The following is an 18,009-nucleotide window of genomic DNA, read 5'->3' as shown; positions in this document are numbered from 1 at the left end:
ATTCCTAATACTGTCCCTGTAGCTGCTTGATTCTACTCCTGTGTCAGTTTGTCTGTTGCTGAAATAGTCTTTCATCTCTCTTACTTCCAGGCTTGCCAATTCCAATGCTTCCTAGTTTGAATGTTTCTTTCAATTCTTTGTAAACTTGAAATCATCAATAACTTGCAGCATCCCATGAACGTGTCCACTTAGTCCTTCCTGTTAAACAACCACTTGATTTTAATATTCTTAATCCAAACAAAGTGCTGGAGATACTCAGCAGATCGGCCAGGATCTGTGGTGAGAGAAATACAGTTAGTATTTTAAGTTAGCAACTCACCAAGAGGACTACTTTTGCTCTTGTTTTCAGATTTTTCTGTGGTCTCTGGATACACCTCAAAGGGTAGAATCCTCAAAAAATATGAGCTCACCCCTATTTGTAGTCTTTAGGTCATCCTCAGACTTATTCACTGCTGTGGAGGCTATGCCTTTAGGTAATAAAGCCCCAAGTTCTGAAATTTCTTCTCTCTATACTTTCAACATTTTTCTTTCCTGTTTTGCAACACTCATTAGAAACTTCCTTGTATACTTCAACTTCATTTTTTGCTAAATGTGCTTCTCCATTTTTCCCCACTAGAGTTGAAAAAATTGTCAATATTTATAATCAATTTAAAAATTAAAAATGATTTTGGATTAACATTTTAGTGAAGCAACATGAAAGCAAAAACATGGTGTTACAAAGAAATGTTACAGAAAGTTGTATGAAAAAAGAGTTGTATGACTAATGTCAGTCTCAGAAAGATTTAACTTTTTAGAATCAAAATAATTTGTTGCTAACTTATTTTGGAATTTTCTAAATTGTCATTAACATTTAAATTAGGAAAATAATGTATCAGCAGGAAAAGATGTTGCTATTTTCCTCAGAAGGCTCAATACCGATTGCCAGAATGCAGGATAGCTCAACCCATGTTTGGGTCCTACTATCAAATTGACCCCGGTGTTAAATTTTTCCCATGTCTGACCTGACATGCAAAATGGGGGGAGTGCAGTGTTAATAAAACAAATGGGTGGTTCACTCTACGTCTGAGTGGGAATAGCTGGTGGATTTTCTGGTGAAAACCCTTTGTCCTACCGTTAGCAAAGAGTTTTAAAGGTGTTGTGATCGAATGATGAGGAACTTTACCTAAACTAAATAGGTGTATTTCATGCTCAGCTCTTACAGTCCTGACATAATATTCATGGATAGCATTGCATGCTTATTTGCTGTACTGCTTAAATAAATAAATACATAAATAAGGGAAGAAGTATGACAATGTCACAATACAATATTTTCCTCTTTACATATTAATTATTTATAATTGGTTTTAAGATTCTAGGTTGACAATTTATGCAATAAAATTCTATAAAATGAAATGAGACTAGTGGTTTGATAATGTTTATATATAAGCCAGCCTTCACTTACTTTTATTTTTAAACTTTGTTTTGCCAGGTTGCCATAGTGACATCAGATGGGATGGTAACCGGAGACTCCGCTTTGGCAGCTCTTCATGCGGCAGAAGTGGTGCAGCACCATCAGCAAGTAGCATTAGTAGCTACTGCCAATGGCACCCAGATAGCAGTTCAGGTGGGTAACTTTGATGTTTCAACCTGGATATGGTTTCTGTATTCAAGACCAAAAAAACGTGGAAAAAAAAACAAATAAAAGCATTGGAAGCTTATTTTATCCAGTTAGTTCATTGCTGAGACCGTGTATTTTTAGTACTGTTGTGGTACTCTCCAAGGTATTGCTTTCTTTTGACTGTATTTGTTCATATTTAATAGGAAAGTTCCAAGAAAAGTTTGTTCCTTCACCCCAGGAGTAATGGTGACTGATGTTAGAGCTTAGACCAGTACAGGCTCTTTGGCCCCTAAAGTTGTGCCGACCTTTTCACCTACTTCAAGATCAAACTAACTCTTCTCTCCCATTTTAACCTACTTCAAGATCAAACTAACTCTTCTCTCCCACATAGCCCACCACTTTCCTTAATCCCTGTCCCTAAGGTATCTGTCTCTACCACCACCACTGGCAGTGCGTTCCTTGCACTTACCACTCTTGATGTTAAACAAACCTACTCCAAATATCTCTGTACTAATCCTAACCTTATTATTAAACCCGCTGATAAGTGGGGTGCTGTTGTAGTCTGGCGTACTGACCTCTACCTTGCCGAGGCACAGCGACAACTCGCGGATACCTCCTCTTATTTACCCCTCGATCGTGACCCCACTAAGGAGCACCAGGCCATTGTCTCCCACACCATCACCGACTTTATCCGCTCAGGGGATCTCCCATCCATTGCTACCAACCTTATAGTTCACACACCTCGCACTTCCCGTTTCTACTTCCTACCCAAGATCCACAAACCTGCCTGTCCTGGCCGACCGATTGTCTCAGCTTGCTCCTGCCCCACCGAACTCGTTTCTGCATACCTCGACACGGTTTTATCCCCCCTTGTTCAATCCCTTCCTACCTATGTTCATGACACTTCTCACGCTTCTAAACTTTTCGATGATTTTAAGTTCCCTGGCCCCCACCGCTTTATTTTCGCCATGGATGTCCAGTCCCTATATACTTCCATCCCTCATCAGCAAGGTCTCAAAGCTCTACGCTTCTTTTTGGATTCCAGACATAATCAGTTCCCCTCTACCACCACTCTGCTCCGTCTAGCGGAGTTAGTCCTTACTCTTAATAATTTCTCCTTTGGCTCCTCCCACTTCCTCCAAACTAAAGGTGTAGCTATGGGCACCCGTATGGGTCCTAGCTATGCCTGCCTTTTTGTTGGCTTTGTGGAACAATCTATGTTCCGTGCCTGTTCTGGTATCTGTCCCCCACTTTTCCTTCGCTACATCGACGACTGCATTGGCGCTGCTTCCTGCACGCATGCAGAGCTCGTTGACTTTATTAACTTTGCCTTCAACTTTCACCCTGCCCTCAAGTTTACCTGGTCCATTTCCGACACCTCTCTCCCCTTTCTAGATCTTTCTGTCTCTGTCTCTGGAGACAGCTTATCCACTGATGTCTACTATAAGCCTACTGACTCTCACAGCTATCTGGACTATTCCTCTTCTCACCCTGTCTCTTGCAAAAACGCCATCCCCTTCTCGCAATTCCTCCGTCTCCGCCGCATCTGCTCTCAGGATGAGTCTTTTCGTTCTAGGACGAGGGAGATGTCTTCCTTTTTTAAAGTAAGGGGCTTCCCTTCCTCCACTATCAACTCTGCTCTTAAACGCATCTCCCCCATTTCACGCACATCTGCTCTCACTCCATCCTCCCACCACCCCACTAGGAATAGGGTTCCCCTGGTCCTCACCTACCACCCCATCAGCCTCCGGGTCCAACATATTATTCTCCACAGCTTCCGCCACCTCCAACGGGATCCCACCACTAAGCACATCTTTCCCTCCCCCCCTCCCCCCCCTGCATTCCGCAGGGATCGCTCCCTACGCGACTCCCTTGTCCATCCGTCGTCCCCCCCTCCCTCCCCACTAATCTCCCTCCTGGCACTTATCTGTGTAAGCGGAACAAGTGCCCTTACACTTCCTCGCTTACCACCATTCAGGGCCCCAAACAGTCCTTCCAGGTGAGGCAACACTTCACCTGTGAGTCGGCTGGGGTGATATACTGCATCCGGTGCTCCCGATGTGGCCTTTTATATATTGGCGAGACCCGACGCAGACTGGGAGACCGCTTTGCTGAACACCTACGCTCTGTCCGCCAGAGAAAGCAGGATCTCCCAGTGGCCACATATTTTAATTCCACATCCCATTCCAATTCTGACATGTCTATCCACGGCCTCCTCTACTGTAAAGATGAAGCCACACTCAGGTTGGAGGAACAACACATATTCCGTCTGGGTAGCCTCCAACCTGATGGCATGAACATCGACTTCTCTAACTTCCGCTAATGCCCCACCTCCCCCTTGTACCCCATCTGTTACTCATTTTTATACACACTTTCTCTCTCTCACTCTCCTTTTTCTCCGTCTGTCCCTCTGAATATACCCCTTGCCCATCCTCTGGGTCCCCCCCCCCACCATTGTCTTTCTTCCCGGACCTCCTGTCCCATGATCCTCTCATATCCCTTTTGCCTATCACCTGTCCAGCTCTTGGCTCCATCCCTCCCCCTCCTGTCTTTTCCTTTCATTTTGGATCTCCCCCTCCCCCCCCAACTTTCAAATCCCTTACTCACTCTTCCTTCAGTTAGTCCTGACGAAGGGTCTCGGCCTGAAACGTTGACTGCACCTCTTCCTAGAGATGCTGCCTGGCCTGCTGCGTTCACCAGCATCTTCTATGTGTGTTGCTTGTCCTAATATCTCCCTATACTTCCCTCCAATTCCTTAAAATGATGCCTTCTTGTATTATCCATTGGCTCCCTGAGAAAAAGGTGCTGGGCACCCACTCTATCTATGCCTCTTATCATCTTGTGCACCTCTGTCAGGTCACCTTTCATCCTCTAATGCTTTAAAGAGAAAAGCCCTATCTTGCTCAACTTCTCCTTATAAGATATGCGTTCTCTAAACCAGGCAGCACCGAGATAAATTTCCTCTGCACTCTCTAAAGTCTCCACATCTTTTCTATAATGAGGTGATCAGAACTGAATGACCTTAAGTGTGGTTTTATAGAGCTGCTACATTACCTTAAGGCTCTTGAACAAGTCCCCAAACTAATGAAGGCTAACACACCATACACCTTCTTAACCACCCTATCAACTTGTGTGGCATCTTTGAGGGATCTTTGTTGTGGATGCCTAGATCCCCCTGTTCTTCTACACTGCTAAGAATCCTGTCATTAACCTTGTACTCTGCTTTCAAGTTCGACCTTCCAAAGTGTATTTCTTCACATTTTTCAAGATTGAACGCCATCTGCCACTTCTCAGCCCAGCTCTGCATCCTGTCCTAGAGTCATTCTATCATAGGAAAGTACAGCACAGTAACAGGCCTTTTGGCCCATCTAGTTCACGCTGAACCATTTAAGCTGCCTATTCCCATCGACCTGCACCGGGACCATAGCCCTCCATATCCCTACCATCTACATGTCTATCCAAACTTCTCTTAAGCATTGAAATTGAGCTTACATGCACCTTGTGCTGGCAGCTCGTTCCACATACTCAGGATGCTCACGTTCCCCTTAAGTTTTTCACCTTTCACCCTTAACCCATGACCACTGGTTGTAGTCCCACCCAACGTCAATGCTAGCATTAACCCTGTTTATACCCCTCATCATTTTGTATACCTCCATCAATTTTCCTCTCAATCTTCTACATCCCAAAGAATACCGTCCTAACCTATTCAATCTTTCCTTATAACTCAGATCCTCCAGACCTGGCAACATCCTTGTAAATTTTCTCTGTACTCTTTCAATCTTATTTACATCTGTTCTGTAGATAGGTGACCAAAACTGCATGCAAAATCCAAATTGGGCCTCACCAATGTCAACATAAAACCCCATCTCCTGTACTTAGTACTTAGATTTACAACGGCCAATGTGCCAGAGGCTTGCTTCGCAACCCTATCTACCTGTGCTGCTATTTCCAATGAATTATGACCTGAATTCCCACATCGTTTTGTTCTACCACACTCCTCAGTGCCCTACCATTCACTGTGTAATTCCTACCCTGGTTGGTCCTACGGAAATATACTTGTCTGCATTAAATTCCATCTGCCATTTTTCCGGCTGATCCAGATTCCACTACAAGGTATAATAGTCTTCCTTGCTGTCCACTACGTTCCCAATCTTGCTGCCATCCGCAAATTTGCTGATCCAGTTAACCACATTATCACTGAGATCATTGATATAGTTGACAAACAACAAAGGACCCAGCACCAATCCCTGTGGCACATCACTAGTCACAGGCCTCCAGTTAGAGGGGCAACCATCTACTACCACGCTCTTGTGTCTCCCACAAAGCCAATGTCTAATCCAATTTACTACTTCATTGTGAATGTTGAGTGACTGAACCTTTTTGTCCAGCCTCCAATGTGGCTCCTTGTCAAATGCCTTACTGAAGTCCATCTAGACAACATCCACTGCCTTGCCTTCATCGACTTGCCTGGTAACTTCATTGAAAAACTCTATAAGATTGGTTAGACACGAACTATCATGCACGAAGCCATGCTGACTATTCTTAATCAGTCCATGTCTATCCAAATACTTATACAGTATATCCGGTCCCTCAGAATACCTTCCAATAACTTTCCCACTACTGATGTCAGACTCACCGGGCTATAATTTCATTGGCTATCCTCCAATCCTCTGGTACCTCACCTCTTGCTAAGGATGATGTAAGTATCTCTGCTAAGGCTCCAGCAATTTCCTGGTGCGATTCAGGGCCCTAAACAATCCTTCTAGGTGAGACGATACTTCACCTGTGAGTCTGTTGGGGTCAGTGTGGCCCCCTGTATACTGCTGAGACTTGACGTAGATTGGGAGACCGCTTTGCCGAGCATCTACGCTCCGTCCACCAGAACAAGCAGGATCTCCTAGTGGTCACTCATTTAAATTCCATTTCCCATTTCCATTCTGATATGTCCATCCATGGCTTCCTCCACTGTCATGATGAGGCCACACTTAGGGTCAATTTCTCAGACTTCTGGTAATGCCCCCCCTTCACATCCCCTTTTCCCTTCATCACCTTACCTCCTTGCCCACCCATCACCTCCATCTGGTGCTCCTCCCCTCTTTCTTCCATGGCCTTCTGTCTCTTTAACCAATCAACTTCCCAGCTCTTTACTTCATCCCTCCCCCTGTAGGTTTCACCTATCACCTGGTGCTTTGAAAGGTTTTAGCCTGAAACATCAACTGTACTTTTTTCCATAGATGCTGCCTGGCCTGCTGAGTTCCTCCAGCATTTTGTGTGTGTTGCATCCAGCATCTGCAGATTTTCTCTTGTTTCTGAACCCATGCAGCCAAGTTTCCTTTGATGCCATGCCTCCTCACTTTCTGAATGAACCTACCATGGGGAACCCTATTGAATGCCTCACTAAAATCCATATTCACCGCATCCACTGCTCTATCTTCATTTTGTTGTGTCCTTTCCTTGAAGAATTCAATCATTCTTGTGGGGCATGACCTGTCTCTCACAAAGCCATGCTGACCATTCCACATCACACTATGCTTCTCCAAATGCTCATTTCTGTCTCTAAGAATCCTCTCTAATAATTTGCCCTCCACTAATGTAAAACTCACCAGTCTATAATTCCTAGGATTATGCCTATTACCTTTCTTGAATAAAGGAATAATATTTACCATCTCCAATCTTCTGGTACTACTCCTGTGACCAGTCAGGATGCAAAGATCATCGCCAAAGACATATCAGTCTCTTCCCACACTTTGCACAGTAACCTGGGGTATATCCCATCTAGTCCCAGGAACCTATCTATCCTGATGTATTTCAAATGTTCCTGCACATCCTTTTTCTTAAGCTTGACATGTTCCAGCATGTTCTACACTGACCTCACATTCATCCAAGTTCTTCTCGCTGGTTAAATACTGACACAATGTATTCATTAAGGACCTCTGCTACCTCCTCCGACTCCAGACCCCTTTCCCTTTTTCTTCTTGAGCAGCCCTATCCTCACCCTAATCATTCTCCTGTTCTTCACCTATGTGTAGAATGCCTTGGAATTTTCCTTAACGCTACTCATGTCCCCCTGTAGCTCTCCTGAGCTCCCTCCTCACTTCCTTATAAATTTCAAGAGCCTTGTTTGATCCTTCCTTTGTAAATGTTCAATATGATTTTCTACTAAGTGATCCACATCTCATGGTTCCTTCACTTTCCCTGCCTCAAAGGGACAAACCTATTCAGAACCCCATGCTAGTGCTCCTTAAACAACCTCCACATTTCCATTGTGCATTTCCCTGAGAGCGTCTTTTCCCAATTTACACTCCCAAGTTCCTGCCCAGTAGCATCATAGTTCGATCTCCCCCAATTAAATAATTTCCTGTACTCTTTGCTCCAAAGCTATGTCCAAAGGTCAGTTAGTTGTGGTCACTACCTCTGAAATGCTCACCCACTGAGAGATCTGTCACCTGATCAGGTTCAATTCTTAGTACTAGATCCAGTTAGTTGGCCTGTCCTTGTATTGAGTCAGGAATCCTTCCTGGACACACCTAACAAATTCTGCCCCATATAAACCTTTTGCACTGAGGAAGTGCCAATCAGGGAAGTTGAAGTCACCATGATTTATTTTAAGAAACCCATGATGATCAGTAACCCTGTTATTTTTGCACCTTTCTAAAACCTGCCGACTGATCTGTTCCTCAGTGTCTTTATTGCTATTGGGAGGTCTATAGAGTTCTCCCAATAGAGTCCCTGTTCCCTTCCTGTTTCTGACTTCCACACACACTGGCTCCATCATGGAAGAGCCACAGGAGCCTGAAGGCACACACTCAATGTTTCAGGAACAGCTTCTTCCCCTCCGCAATCAGATTTCCAAATGGCCAATGAACTCATGTACACTACCTCACAACTTTTTTCTTTTTTTCTAACCCTCTTTTTGCACAATTCATTTAATTTATTTATATATATAAAATTGTGATTTGTAGTTTATATTATTATGCACTGCACCCTCAAAACAACAAATTTTACGACATATGCCAGTGATACTCAGCCTGATTCTGATTCTGATCTCTACACAACATCCTCCCTTTCTGCAGCTATGATACTATCCCTAATTAGCAATGCCACTCCCCTCCTCTCTTACCTCCCTTCCAGTCCCTTTAGAACATCCAGCAGCCTCTCCTGCCCTTGTGACAGCTGAATCTCTGTAGTGGCCACAACATTGTAATTCATCCATGCTCTAAGTTTATCACCCTTATTCCTGATACTTTGTGCATTAAAGTAGACATATTTTAACCCATCCAACTGACTGCATTAATTCCCAATCCACTTCCTCACAGTCTGTCTATATGTTGCATCTACCTTTACACCAAGCGCTCCATCCTCCAACCTATCTCTCTGGTTCTCATCCCCCTGCAGCATATTTTGAACCATGCCCAACTGCTGTCCCAAACCTGCACATGGGATATTGGTCCCCGTGGGGTTCAGGTGTAACCATCCCTTTTGTCCAGGTCGTACTTTCCCCAGAAGAGATCCCAATGATCCACAGATTTGAAACCCTGTACCAACTTTTCAGCCGCACATTCACCTGGCAAATCATCCTATTCTTACTCTCACTGCCATGTAGAACAGGCAGCAATTGAGATTACTACACTTAGCTCCTGCTTTTTAGCTTCCTACCTAGCTCCCTATATTTGCGCTTCAGGACCTCATCCTTTTTGCTAGCTATGTCATTGGTATCAATATGTACTGCAACTTCTGGCTACTCACCCTCCCTGTGGACCTGATCTGAGACATTCCTGACCCTGTCACCTGAGAGGCAACACACCATCTGGGTGTCTCTTTCACGTCCACAGAATCTTCTGTCTGTTCCCTCACTATTGAATCTCCTATCACCACCGCTCTCCTCTTCCTCCCCCCCACCTCACTTCCCTTTTGAGCCACAAAGCCAAACTCAGAGCGAGAGACCTGGTTGTTGACTTACAGTTTTCATATCTATTGATTTACGTTGACCATTGCGAATCTGACTCTTACATATAAGAACTAACTATTTTGAGAACATCTCAAGTATACTTAAATGAGATTTGATAACAAAGCCCAGTAGCTGTAAGCTCCATTTGAAATTATAGTGGAGTTACATTCAAAGCCAATAGTGTTTAACAATCCAGTCACATGATGACTCAATTGCATTCACCCTTGTTGCGTTTGCTTCAAGCAGAAAAATGAAAATACATCAACTACTGTTACTACTCTTAGTTGGGTGAATGTAAGATAAGGTAAATCAATCAGAAAAGAGAAGTTATAGGGACATAAGAGATAGAACAGGAGTAGAACATCTGTCCTGTCAAGCGTGCTCCACCATTCAATAAGGTCATGGCTGCTGTGGCTGTGAACTCTGCTCCACTTACCTGCCTATTTCCCCAGTGTTCTAATTCACCTGCTATGCAAAAGTCTGTCCAACTGTGTTTTAAGTATATTTAATAAGCTAGTGTCTCCTCCTTCCCTGGGTAGAGAATTTTACAGATTCACCACTCTCTGGTAAAAGCAGTTCCGTCCTCATCTCCGTCCTAAATCTACTCCCTTATCTAGTGGCTCTCTCCCCTTATTCCATTCTCACCTACCAGTAGAAACAACTTTCCTGTCTCTATCTTATCTTGCCCTTTCATGATTTTTTTTTTTAGATTTATTCAAGATACACTTTCATTCTTCTGAATTCCAGTGAGTTTGGTCCCAGGCAAAGTAAGGAGACCAGAACTGCATGCAGTACTGCAGGTGCAGCCTCACCAGTATCATAAGACACAGGAGCGAGCGGGGTAGTTATGCTACAACTGCACAGTATCCTGTACAGTTACAGCATAATCTCCCTCTTCTTAAATTCAATCCCTCTAGAAATGAACCCCACAAAGGAGCACCAGGCCATTGTCTCCCACACCATCACCAACCTTATTGACTCTGGGGATCTCCCATCCACCACCACCAACCTCATAGTTCCCACATGCTGCACCTCCCATTTCTACCTCCTGCCCAAGATCCTCAAACCCACTTGTCCAGTTAGACACATTGTTTCAGCTTGTTCCTGCCCCACTGAACTCATATCGGCATACCTCGACTCTGTTTTACCCCCCCCCCACCCCCAGTTCAGTCCCTTTCTGCCTACATCCCTGACACTTCACATGCTCTTGGTCTTTTCAAGGATTTCAAGTTCCCTGGTCCCTGTCATCCTATTTTTACTACAGATGCCCAGTCCCAATACACCTCCATCCCCCACCAGGAAGGCCTCAAAGCTCTCAGTTTTTTTCTGGACACCAGACCTAACCAATTCCCCTTCACTACCTCTCTCCAACGCCTAGCGGAACTTGTGCTCACACTCAATAATTTTTCCTTTGGCTACTCCCACTTCCTTCGGATGAAAAGGGTAGCCATGGGCACTCTCATAGGTCCCAGCTACGCCTGCCTGTTTGTCAGCCACCTGGAACGGTCAGTGTCCCAGGCATACACCGGTGACCGCCCTGCACTTTTCCTACGCTACATCATTGCTGCTGCTTCCTGCATCCATGCTGAACCTGTCAACTTCATCCACCTTGCCTCCAACTTCCACACTACCCTCAAATTCACCTGATCCATTTCCGACACCTCCCTTCCCTTTATCAATCTCACTGTCTCTGTCTCCAGAGACAGCTTATCTACCGATATCTATTGCAAACCCACGGACTCTCACAGCTACCTTGTCCAACCCTACTTCTTGTAGGATGAGGCTTTTCATTCTAGAATGAAGGAGATGTCCTCCTTTTTCAAAGAAAGGGGCTTCTCTTCCTCACCATCAATGCTGCCCTCAACTGCATCTCTTCCATTTCACATACATCTGCTCTTACCCCATCCTCCCACCACCCCACCAACCTCTGTGTCCAGCACATAATTCTCCAAAATTTCCACCACCAAACACATCTTCCCAACTTTCTGCTATCTGTAGGGATCACTCCCTACGTGATACTCTTGTCCATTCATCCTTCCCACTAATCTCCCTTCTGGCACTTATTCTTGCAAGCGGAACAAGTGCTAAACCTGCTCCTACACCTCCTCCTCACTACCATCCAGGGCCCTGAATAGTCCTTCCAGGTGAGGTGACACTTCATCTGTGAGTCTGTTGGGGTCATATACTGTGTCCAGTGCTCCTAGTGTGGCCTCCTGTACATCGGTGAGACCCGACATAGACTGGGAGACCGCTTCGCCGACCATCTATGCTCCATCCGCCAGAACAAGCGGGATCTCCCAGTGGCCACCCATTTTAATTCCACTTCCTATTCCCATTCCAATATGTCCATCCATGGCCTCCTCCACTGTCAGGATAAGGCCACACTTAGGTTGGAGGAACAACACCTTCTATTCCATTTGGGTAGCCTCCAACCTGATGGTATGAACATCGATTTCTCAAACTTCCAGTAATGACCCTCAATGCCTCCCCTTCTCCATTTCCCATCCCTTATTCCCTCTCTCACCTCATCTCCTCCTTCTGGTGCTCCTTCCCCCTTTTTCTTTCTTCCATGGCCTTCGTCTCTTTCACCAATCAACTTCCCAGCTCTTTAATTCATCCCTCCCCCTCCGGGTTTCAACTATCACCTTGTGTTTCTCTTTCCCCTCAGCCCCCCACCTTTCAAATCTACTCGTCACCTTTTTTTTTCTCCAGTTCTACTGAAGAGTTACAGCCTGAAACGTTAACTGTACTTTTTTCCGTAGATCCTGCTTGGCCTGCTGAGTTCCTCCAGCATTTTGTGTGTGTTGAATAAAGGACAGCATTGTATTTGTCTTCTTGTTAATCCGTTACACTTGCAAACCAACCTTTTGTGATCCATGCACAACTACTAAATCTCTCTGCACAGCAGCACAGTGCAATCTTTCACCATTTAAATAATAATCTGATCTTCTATTTTTCTTTCCAAAGTGGACAGTATTGTACTCCATCTGCCATCGCCTGTCCACTCACTTAACTATATCTCTCTACAGACTCTGCTAACTTAACTATATCTCTCTACAGACTCTGCTAACTTAACTATATCACTGTACAGACTCTGCTAACTTAACTATATCTCTCTACAGACTCTGCTAACTTAACTATATCTCTCTACAGACTCTGCTAACTTAACTATATCACTGTACACTCTGCTAACTTAACTATATTTCTCTACAGACTCTGCTAACTTAACTATATCACTGTACAGACTCTGCTAACTTAACTATATTTCTTTACAGACTCTGCTAACTTAACTATATCTCTCTACAGACTCTGCTAACTTAACTATATCACTGTACAGACTCTGCTAACTTAACTATATCTCTCTACAGACTCTGCTAACTTAACTATATCTCTCTACAGACTCTGCTAACTTAACTATATCACTGTACAGACTCTGCTAACTTAACTATATTTCTCTACAGACTGCTGACTTAACTATATTTCTGTACAGACTTTGCTAACTTAACTATATCACTGTACAGACTCTGCTAACTTAACTATATCTCTGTACAGACTCTGCTAACTTAACTATATTTCTCTACAGACTCTGCTAACTTAACTATATCTCTCTACAGACTCTGCTAACTTAACTATATCACTGTACAGACTCTGCTAACTTAACTATATCTCTCTGCAGGCTCTCAACTTCCTCTGCATAATTTGCTTTTCCACTCCATTTAGCATAATCGGCAAACTTCGATGCACTGCACCTGGTTCCCTTTTCCAAATGGTTAATATATATTGTGAATATTTGTGGGTCCAGCACTGATCCCTGCTGGTACTCTGCTCACTACGGATTCCCAATCATTTATCCAAATTCTCTGCCTTCATTTAGTTAACCAATCTCCTATCCATGCCGATACATTATCCCAACTCCATAAACACAAGGGATTTTACACATGTTGGAATTCTTGAGCAACACACAGAAAATACTGGAGGAACTCAGCAAGTCAAGCAGCATCTGTGGAGGGGAATAAACGGTTGACATTTTGGGCTGAGTCTTTTCATCAGGACTGAATGAAGGGTTTTGGCCTGAAACGTGATCTGTGCCTTCCCCTCCTACAGCATTTTGAGTTTGTTGAGCACAACTTCATGCATCCTTATCTTATGGATATATACTTTATGCAGCACCTTACTGAATGCCTTATGGAAATATCCACCACCTGCCTGTCCCCCTCTATTTACGGCACTTTTTAGATCCTCAAAGAATTCTGGTAAATTTGTCAAACAGGGCTTGCCCTTCCTGAATCCATGCTATGCCTGCCTGATGGAACAACTTTGATCCAGATGTCTCGAAATTCTTCCCTAAGAAATAGCTTCAAGTATTTTCCTGACTAGAGACATTAATTTAACTGGACTATGGTTACCTGCCTTTTGCCTACGTACTTTATTAAATAGTAGTGAGACATTCACTGTCTTCCAATCTGCCAGGATTTGATCAGAGTCCAGACAATTTTGGTAAATTATCACAAACGCCTCCTCTATAACATTATTATTTCCAGTCTCCTGGGATACTTTCCTTTAGGACCGGGGGACTTGTTTACCTTTAGGTCTGCTAGTTCTCTCAGCAATACCTCTTTAATGATAGCAATTGTATCAAAGCCCTCACCTCACACCGCATCCATAACATCTCTCTTTGACATGTTAGATGTGTCCTTCACACAACAACAAAAAATGATATTCAAAGCCTTTTGTGGAATATTAATTTTCCCTTTTCATTTTTCCAAGAGATCTGTGATCACTTAGGCCACCCTTTTCTGCTTTATATAATTATAAATACTGGTACTTTTTGTTTTCAGATTTTGTGCAAATTTACTTTCAAAATCTGTCTTCCATATTGCTTCCTTAGTGGTTCTGTTGCTTTTTAAGTTTTTCCCAATCTTCTGGTTTCTCACTAACCTGCCAACTTTGTATGGATAAGCTTTTAGTTTGATGCCTTCCTTTATTTCCTTTGTTAACCAAGTCTGGCTCTCCACACCCTTATGCCCTTGCTGTAAACTGGATTATATTTTTGTTCAGCACTGTGAAAAGTCTCTTTGAAAGTCTTCCACTGTTCTTCAACTGTTTTGCCTTATAGTCTGTGTCCCCAGTCTAACCTAGCCAACTCTTCCCTCATTCAGTTGTAGTCTCCTTTGTTTAGGCATAATACGCTGGTTCTAAATCAAACTATTGCACCCTCCATTTGTATGAGAAATTCAATCATACTGTGATCACACTTTCCAAGAGGATCCCTAATACAAGATCATTAATTTTACCTGTTTCATTGTACAGAACCAGATCTAAAATAGTATGTTTCCTTGCATGTTCCTCTCTCCCCTTTCTCTCTATTTTTTCCATTTCCCATTCTGGTTATCTTTTCATCCCTTCTCTTTTTTCACCTGCCTCTGCTGCCCTCCTCCTTCTATTTCTTCCATGTTCCATTCTCCCCTCCTTCAGGAATTGATATTTTTCAGACTTCCAGCACTCATTTAGTGTTTTTTTTAAATCAATTCCTTGCTAATCCTTCCACCGAAGCTTCCATTTGCTGGTCTTTTCAGTTTACAAACCTTCTTGTATCATTTGTGCATTTAAACCCTCCATCAGTTTTTGTTCCAAAGAGAAAAGCCCCATAAATCTCCTTGGGATTCTTTCTCTGGTGATATCTCTTTTGATGTGGTGTTACAGTACTCTATCTGAGGCCATTTTTAATGTTCTGATTGCACTGCTTGGGTAATCTCCACTCAGTGGCTACTTTATTAAGTGCCCTCTATACCTAATAAAGTGATCACTGAGTGTTTGTCCGTGGCTTTCTGCTGCTGTAGCCCATTCACTTCAAGTTCAACATGTTGTTCTTTCAGAGGTGCTCTTTGGCACACCACTGCTGTAACATGTGGTTATTTGAGTTACTGGTCACCTTCCTGTCAGCCTGAACCAGTCTGGCCATTCTCCTCTGACTTCTCTCACTGCAGGCATTTTCACCCACAGAACTGCCACTGTTTTAGTTTTTCACACCGTTCTCTGAACTCCAGAGACAGTTGAGCATGAAAATCCCAAGAGATCAGCAGTTTCTGAGATAATCAAACCAGCCCTTCTGGCATCAACAATTATTCTACTGTCAAAGCCACTTGGATCACATTACTTCCTCATTCTGATGTTTGGTCTGAACCTTTTGACCATGTCTGCATGCTTTTATGCATTGAGTTGTTGCCACATGATTGACTGATTGGATAGTTGCATGAATGAGCAGGTGTACAGCTGTACCTAATAAAGTGGCCAATGAGTGTGTGTTGCTACCTAGTCTTGTCCAGTAAAATCCTGGGGGCCAACCATAAACTACTCACACATTAAATCAGTCTATTCTTAGGGCTAATAATTTACTGTGTCTATCATCACTTTGGTTGTGATTTTAAACAATATGGTACTAACTAAATCACCAGAAACTAACTCCCTTATCTCACCTGATTTTTGTGATCATCCTGTATTTTTTTGTTTCTAGCTGGAGGAACAGCAGACTTTGGAGGAAGCTATTGGCATGGCGACAGCAGCAATTCAACATGACGGAATGACACAAGATACAGCGATGACTGATAATGGCCAATAACAGTGAGGACCAGGAAACAAGTGCCACACACAGGAATGTATAAACTGTGATTTGGTATCTCGTACTGTCCAGTAAAACCCTGGGAGCCAAACAGAAACTACTCACAGACTAAATCAGTCTGTTCTCAGGACTAATAATTTACTGTGCGTATGTTGATCTCAACTCAGGTGATTTTACACAATATGGTAAGGGTTTTATGATCTAAAGGAATTTTAGAGCTGCTGTGCTGACTGATAAGCTTTCAGATTCACTTGTACAGTATAAAGTATAGTTTTATTGAAATTTCCATAGTTTTGCTTTTTATTGAAGAACTGAAACTGGTGTAGGGTTGGTTTCCATGCAAAGTTGGGACTGGCATCAGGCTGGACCTAGTAATGGCAATCAGTGACATTTTTGGAATGTGTACGCTGCATTTTGAAATCTAAGATGATGCTATATAAATCTGTATATGTGTAAATGAAAATAAATTTCAAAAACTGCTTTGTTGTTGCTTATAATTTAAATGTTTTTTAACCATGTGCTAAGTAACATGTAGTGAATTGTTATTGGCTTTGTTTAGATATCTGCTGCTATAAGTTCTCATTCATGAAATTTTCTTGCCTGTAGTAATGCCATTGTCCATACTAGTGTGCCAATTCTGGTGGTATGGTTTTGGTGACTTAAAAGTCTTTGTTTTGCATGAATTGCACCCAGACTTCTGATGTACAATCAGGAAACAATTAAATCACCAATCAAGGGCACACCTGCTTGTAGGGCAAGTTGCCATTGTGTAAGAAAAGGCATTGGACCAGTGCTTAGTTACACATCTTCAAAGTTGTTGCCGTGAGCTCAGAGAAATGAGATGCAACCACTTGTGCTAAAGTCAAAAGGGACAAAAATAATAGACCACAATTGGCCATTGCAGATTATCTGTGAAATAACTAGTACAAGACAAGGGAATATCTGTATCTAAATATAAGAGATTCTGCAGATACTGGAAATACAAAGCAACACGCACACAAAATTCTGGAGGAATTCAGAAGGTCAGGCAGCATCTATAGAAATGAATAAACAGTTGATGTTTCAGGATTGGAAAGAAAGGGGGAAGAAGCCAGAATGAAAAGGTGGGGGAGAGGGGAGGGAGATCAAGGTAGAAGACAAAAGTTGAAGCAAGGTTGGTGGGGGCAGGAAGATGAAGTAGGAAGCTGGGAGGTGACAGGTGGCAAAGGGCTGAAGAAGAAATCTGATAGGAGAGGAGAGTGGACCATGGGAGAAAGGGAAGGAGGAGAGGCAACAGGGTGGGCGATAGGTAGGAGAGGAAAGAGGCCAGAGTGGGGAACAGGAGAAGAGGGAAGGGGGAAGGGAAAAACTATCAGAGGTTGGTGAAATTGATGTTTAGGCCATCAGGTTAGAGGCTACACAGACCAGATATGATGTGAGGTGTTACTCCTCCAGTCTAAGAGTGGCCTCATCATGGCAAAAGAGGAGTCCATGGACTGACATGTCAGAATGGAAATCGGGATATGAATTAAAATGGTTGGACACCAGAAAATTCCACTTCTTGAGTATGGAGTGGAGGTGCTCAACAAACTGGTTTGCCAATTTACGTCAGTTCCCACCACTGTAGAGGAGACTGCATTGGAAACAACAGATACAGAAGACAACCCCAACAGATTCACAGGTGAAGTGTTGGCTCACCTGGAATGGACTTGAGGGAGGAGGTGGATGGACAGGTGCAGCATTTTTCTCGCTTGCAAGGATACGTGCTAGGGAAGGAGATTAGTAGGGAGGGATGAATGGAGAAGGGAATCAGGCTGAGCGATCCCTCGAGAAAGCGGAGAGTGGTGGGGAGGTAAAGATAGAGTC

General features: G+C 43.3%; 1 protein-coding gene across 5 annotated transcripts in view; it reads left to right on the top strand.

Moving 5' to 3' along the window:
* The window catches only part of LOC134355567 (zinc finger protein 76-like), a 101,531-nt gene extending 84,852 nt beyond the window's left edge, over positions 1–16,679 (top strand). For 4 of the 5 annotated variants that reach the window (XM_063065610.1, XM_063065611.1, XM_063065609.1 and 1 more), the window contains exons 14-15: positions 1,469–1,603; positions 16,060–16,678. In XM_063065610.1, the coding sequence (XP_062921680.1) occupies positions 1,469–1,603; positions 16,060–16,164 (240 nt within the window). In that variant the 3' untranslated portion in view covers positions 16,165–16,678. Of the gene's footprint in view, positions 1–1,468; positions 1,604–16,059 lie in introns of all 5 variants that reach the window. The other variant, XM_063065613.1, reaches the window with a different exon arrangement.
* Positions 16,680–18,009: the final 1,330 nt, after the last annotated feature.

Source organism: Mobula hypostoma, chromosome 13, assembly GCF_963921235.1.
Source record: "Mobula hypostoma chromosome 13, sMobHyp1.1, whole genome shotgun sequence".
NCBI classification, from domain to species: domain Eukaryota; kingdom Metazoa; phylum Chordata; class Chondrichthyes; order Myliobatiformes; family Myliobatidae; genus Mobula; species Mobula hypostoma.
Note: the sequence above shows the minus strand (reverse complement) of the source record. Positions and strands in the feature narration are given on the sequence as shown.